This window comes from Palaemon carinicauda, chromosome 18 (assembly GCF_036898095.1).
Source record: "Palaemon carinicauda isolate YSFRI2023 chromosome 18, ASM3689809v2, whole genome shotgun sequence".
NCBI classification, from domain to species: domain Eukaryota; kingdom Metazoa; phylum Arthropoda; class Malacostraca; order Decapoda; family Palaemonidae; genus Palaemon; species Palaemon carinicauda.
In genome coordinates, this window is record NC_090742.1 from 120,203,946 (window position 1) to 120,208,450 (window position 4,505).

A 4,505-nucleotide genomic window follows, 5' to 3' on the forward strand; every position below is an offset into this window, starting at 1 on the left:
CTGCTTTTCAACTAGGGTTGTAGCTTGGTAAGTAATAATGATAATAATTCATCATCTACTTCACGGTTCATAGTACAGTACTTAGTCATGTAGGTCTAGGTCTACGAACTCTTTCAGCTTGTAGATCTCAGTTAAAAGTTGGACAGTCTATATATATACATACATACTATATATATGTATATATATTTCACATATATCTTATATATATATATATATATATATATATATATATATATATATATATATATATATATATATATATATGTGTGTGTGTGTGTGTGTGAAATATATATATACACATATATAGTATGTATATACAATATATATATATATATATATATATATATATATATCACACATATATTATATATATATATATATATATAATATACAGTATATATATATATATATATATATATATATATATATATATATATATACATTATACATATAGAGTTAGATATATAAATTTATATACTGTATATATATATATATATATATATATATATATATATATATATATATATATATATATGTATATATATATATATATATATATATATATATATATATATATATATATATATATATATATATAATATATATATACACGCTGTTATATTTTGTTAGTACAGTCATGCCGCAGTATCGACGTGTCTCAGTTTAGTAATGTTTCATTACAGCATTGTTTCAGTATGGAAATGACTTCAGTATAACAGCGTTTCTATGCTTAGGTTTACTGTAGTGGTGTCTCAGTACAGACTTGTCTCAATATAGTCGTGTCTCACTATAGCAGTGTCTCAGTATATACGCGTCTCAATCCGGCCGAGGTCTTAATATAAAGGATTTTCATAAAAAAAGTGCTTCAGTATATTTATGTCTTATTGCAGTGTCTCAGATATTTCATTATGATTATACAGTGACCCAGATTAGTCAGACTTTAGTAACGATGAGCCTCGGTATGATGTTCATGTACTACAGTAGTATATTGGTGGTGTTTTAGTTTGATAATATACTGGTTATTTTTAAATTTCGCTTCCTTGGCTCCATCGATTTATTTCGTTTAACAGATTTTTTTTATCCCTTTCTTGTTTAACTTGCCCCATTTAAACATTAAATTTGTAAAAACTTTCAATCCAATGTTTCCACGTTATCAACTTTTGGTTTAGATTGACTTTATCTCTAACAAATGTATTGAAATAATAATAATAATAATAATAATAATAATAATCTGCTTGACAGTATAGATGGATTTTTATTTGAGAACTAAACCGGATGAGGGGTGGAATGCGTCACGTATGTGCCGAGAGAGACGACCTTTCTCAACCAATCACAACTCCAAAAATCCAGCCGCGCTTTCGTTATCAGCCAATCAGTGTCAGCAAAGCCTCCCCCCTCCCTCCCAGAACCCCATTGTCCCTCAGTCGATCTCTCATTCCAGCGTCAAGTGGAAAACGAGCCACCATTTAACCCGTGTTCTCGCTGATTTTGACGATTTTATTGTAATTATTGCAGTGCAGAGTGCAAATTACTCAATAGAAACATAGCATCGAGTGACAGTGATGTTCTATTTGAAGCAGGGCTCTGTTAATGCTGTTAGTAATGTGATTAGTGAAACGGGTGCCCTTCAAGACCATGTGTTTCAATGTGGCGAAAGAAATGAAGTGAGTGTACTTGAATATGTTTTCTCTTGATATTTTAATTAATGGAAACGTAATTTTCATCAGAATGGAGGTCATAGGAACGGGGATTTTGAAGTGGATTCGGTTTGTGCTGTTGGAGAATCGAAAAGTATGTTGGTGAACCAATATGTGCATCTTAGGATGTGTTGGTGATAAACATTTCACTATGGTGTGTTGGTGATAAACACGACTCTGTGGGTTGTGTTGGTGGTACGCCAAGTATCATAGTTCTTGTTGGTGACAAATACAGTACCATAAGGTGTGTTGGTGATCAACGTAATATCGAAGTCTGTGTTGGTGATAAGCCTAGTAGGCTACCATGTGGTGTTGGTGTTAATCTTGGTACCATAAGTTGTGGCTAAGCCTAGTATCATCGGGTTTGTAATGATTATCTTAGTATCTCATAGCATATTGGTGATAGGGATAGTACCTTAGGATGTATTGGTGATATAGATAGTACCATAGGATGTATTGGTGATATAGATAGTACCATAGGGTGTATTGGTGATAGGGATAGTATCATAGGGTGTATTGGTGATAGGGATACTCCCATAGGATGTATTTGTGATAGGGATAGTACCATAGGATGTGTTTGTGATAGGGATAGTACCATAGGATGTATTGGTGATCGGGATAGTACCATAGGGTGTATTGGTGATAGGGATAATACCATAGGATGTATTTGTGATAGGGATACTCCCATAGGGTGTATTGGTTATAGGGATATTACCATAGTGTGTATTGGTGATAGGGATATTACCATAGGATGTATTTGTGATAGGGATAGTACCATATGATGTATTGGTGATAGGGATAGAACCATAGTGTGTATTGATAATAGGGATAGTACCATAGGGTGTATTGGTGATAGAGATAGTACCATAGGATATTTTTGTTATAGGGATAGTACCATAGGATGTATTGGTGATTGGGATAGTACCATAGGGTGTATTGGTGATAGGGATAGTAGCATAGGATGTATTTGTGATAGGGATAGTACCATAGGATGTATTGGTGATTGGGATGGTACCGTAGGGTGTATTGGTGATAGGGATAGTACCATAGGATGTGTTGGTGATTTGGATAGTTCCATAGGGTGTATTGGTGATGGGGATAGTACCATAGGATGTATATGTGATAGGGATAGTACCATAGGGTGTATTGGTGATAGGGATAGTACCATAGGATATATTTGTGATAGGGATAATACCATAGGATGTATTGGTGATCGGGATAGTACCATAGGGTGTATTGGTTATAGGGATAGTACCATAGGATTTATTTGTGATAGGGATAGTACTATAGGGTGTATTAATGATTGGGATAGTACCATAGGATGTATTTGTGATAGGGATAGTACCATAGGGTGTATTGATGATTGGGATAATACCATAGGATGTATTTGTGATAGGGATACTCCCATAGGGTGTATTGGTTATAGGGATATTACCATAGTGTGTATTGGTGATAGGAATATTACCATAGGATGTATTTGTGATAGGGATAGTACCATATGATGTATTGGTGATAGGGATAGAACCATAGTGTGTATTGATAATAGGGATAGTACCATAGGGTGTATTGGTGATAGAGATAGTACCATAGGATGTTTTTGTTATAGGGATAGTACCATAGGATGTATTGGTGATTGGGATAGTACCATAGGGTGTATTGGTGATAGGGATAGTAGCATAGGATGTATTTGTGATAGGGATAGTACCATAGGATGTATTGGTGATTGGGATGGTACCGTAGGGTGTATTGGTGATAGGGATAGTACCATAGGATGTGTTGGTGATTTGGATAGTTCCATACGGTGTATTGGTGATGGGGATAGTACCATAGGATGTATATGTGATAGGGATAGTACCATAGGGTGTATTGGTGATAGGGATAGTACCATAGGATATATTTGTGATAGGGATAATACCATAGGATGTATTGGTGATTGGGATAGTAGCACAGTGTGTATTGGTGATAGGGATAACACCATAAGATGTATTGGTGATAGGGATAGTACCATAGGGTATATTTGTGATAGGGATAGTAGCACAGTGTGTATTGGTGATAGGGAAAGTACCATAGGATGTATTTGTGATAGGGATAGTACCATAGGGTGTATTGGTGATAGGGATAGTAGCATAGGATGTATTTGTGATAGGGATAGTACCATAGGATGTATTGTTGATTGGGATAGTACCATAGGGTGTATTGGTGATAGGGATAGCACCATAGGGTGTATTGGTGATAGGGATAGTACCATAGGATGTATTGGGGATAGGGATAGTACCATAGGGTGTATTGGTGATAGGGATAGCACCATAGGGTGTATTGGTATAGGGGTAGTACCATAGGATGAATTTTTTTATAGGGATAGTACAATAGGATGTATTGGTGATTGGGATAGTACCATAGAAGTTTATTAGTGATAGGGATAGTACTATAGGGTGTATTTGTGATATGGATAGTACCATAAGATGTATGTGTGATAGGGATAGTACCATAGGATGTATTTGTGATAGGGATAGTACCATAGGATATATTGGTGATTGGGATAGTACCTTAGGGTGTATATATTGGTGATAGAGATAGTACCATAGGGTGTATTTGTGATAGGGATAGTACCATAGGATGTATTGGTGATAGGGATAGTACCATAGGGTGTATTTGTGATAGAGATAGTACCATAAGGTGTATTGGTGATAGGGATAGTAGCATAGGATATATTGGTGATTGGGATAGTACCATAGGGTGTATATATTGGTGATAGAGATAGTACCATAGGGTGTATTGGTGATAGGGATAGTACCATAGGATGTATTT

The 4,505-nt window shown here is 35.2% G+C and overlaps 1 protein-coding gene across 1 annotated transcript in view; it reads right to left on the reverse strand.

Moving 5' to 3' along the window:
- Positions 1–2,113: 2,113 nt before the first annotated feature.
- Positions 2,114–4,505, reverse strand: part of LOC137657519 (uncharacterized) — a 2,565-nt gene continuing 173 nt past the window's right edge. The window contains exon 1 of the mRNA XM_068391857.1: positions 2,114–4,505. This exon is cut by the window's right edge and continues 173 nt beyond it. Coding sequence (XP_068247958.1) covers positions 2,114–4,505 — 2,392 coding nt within the window.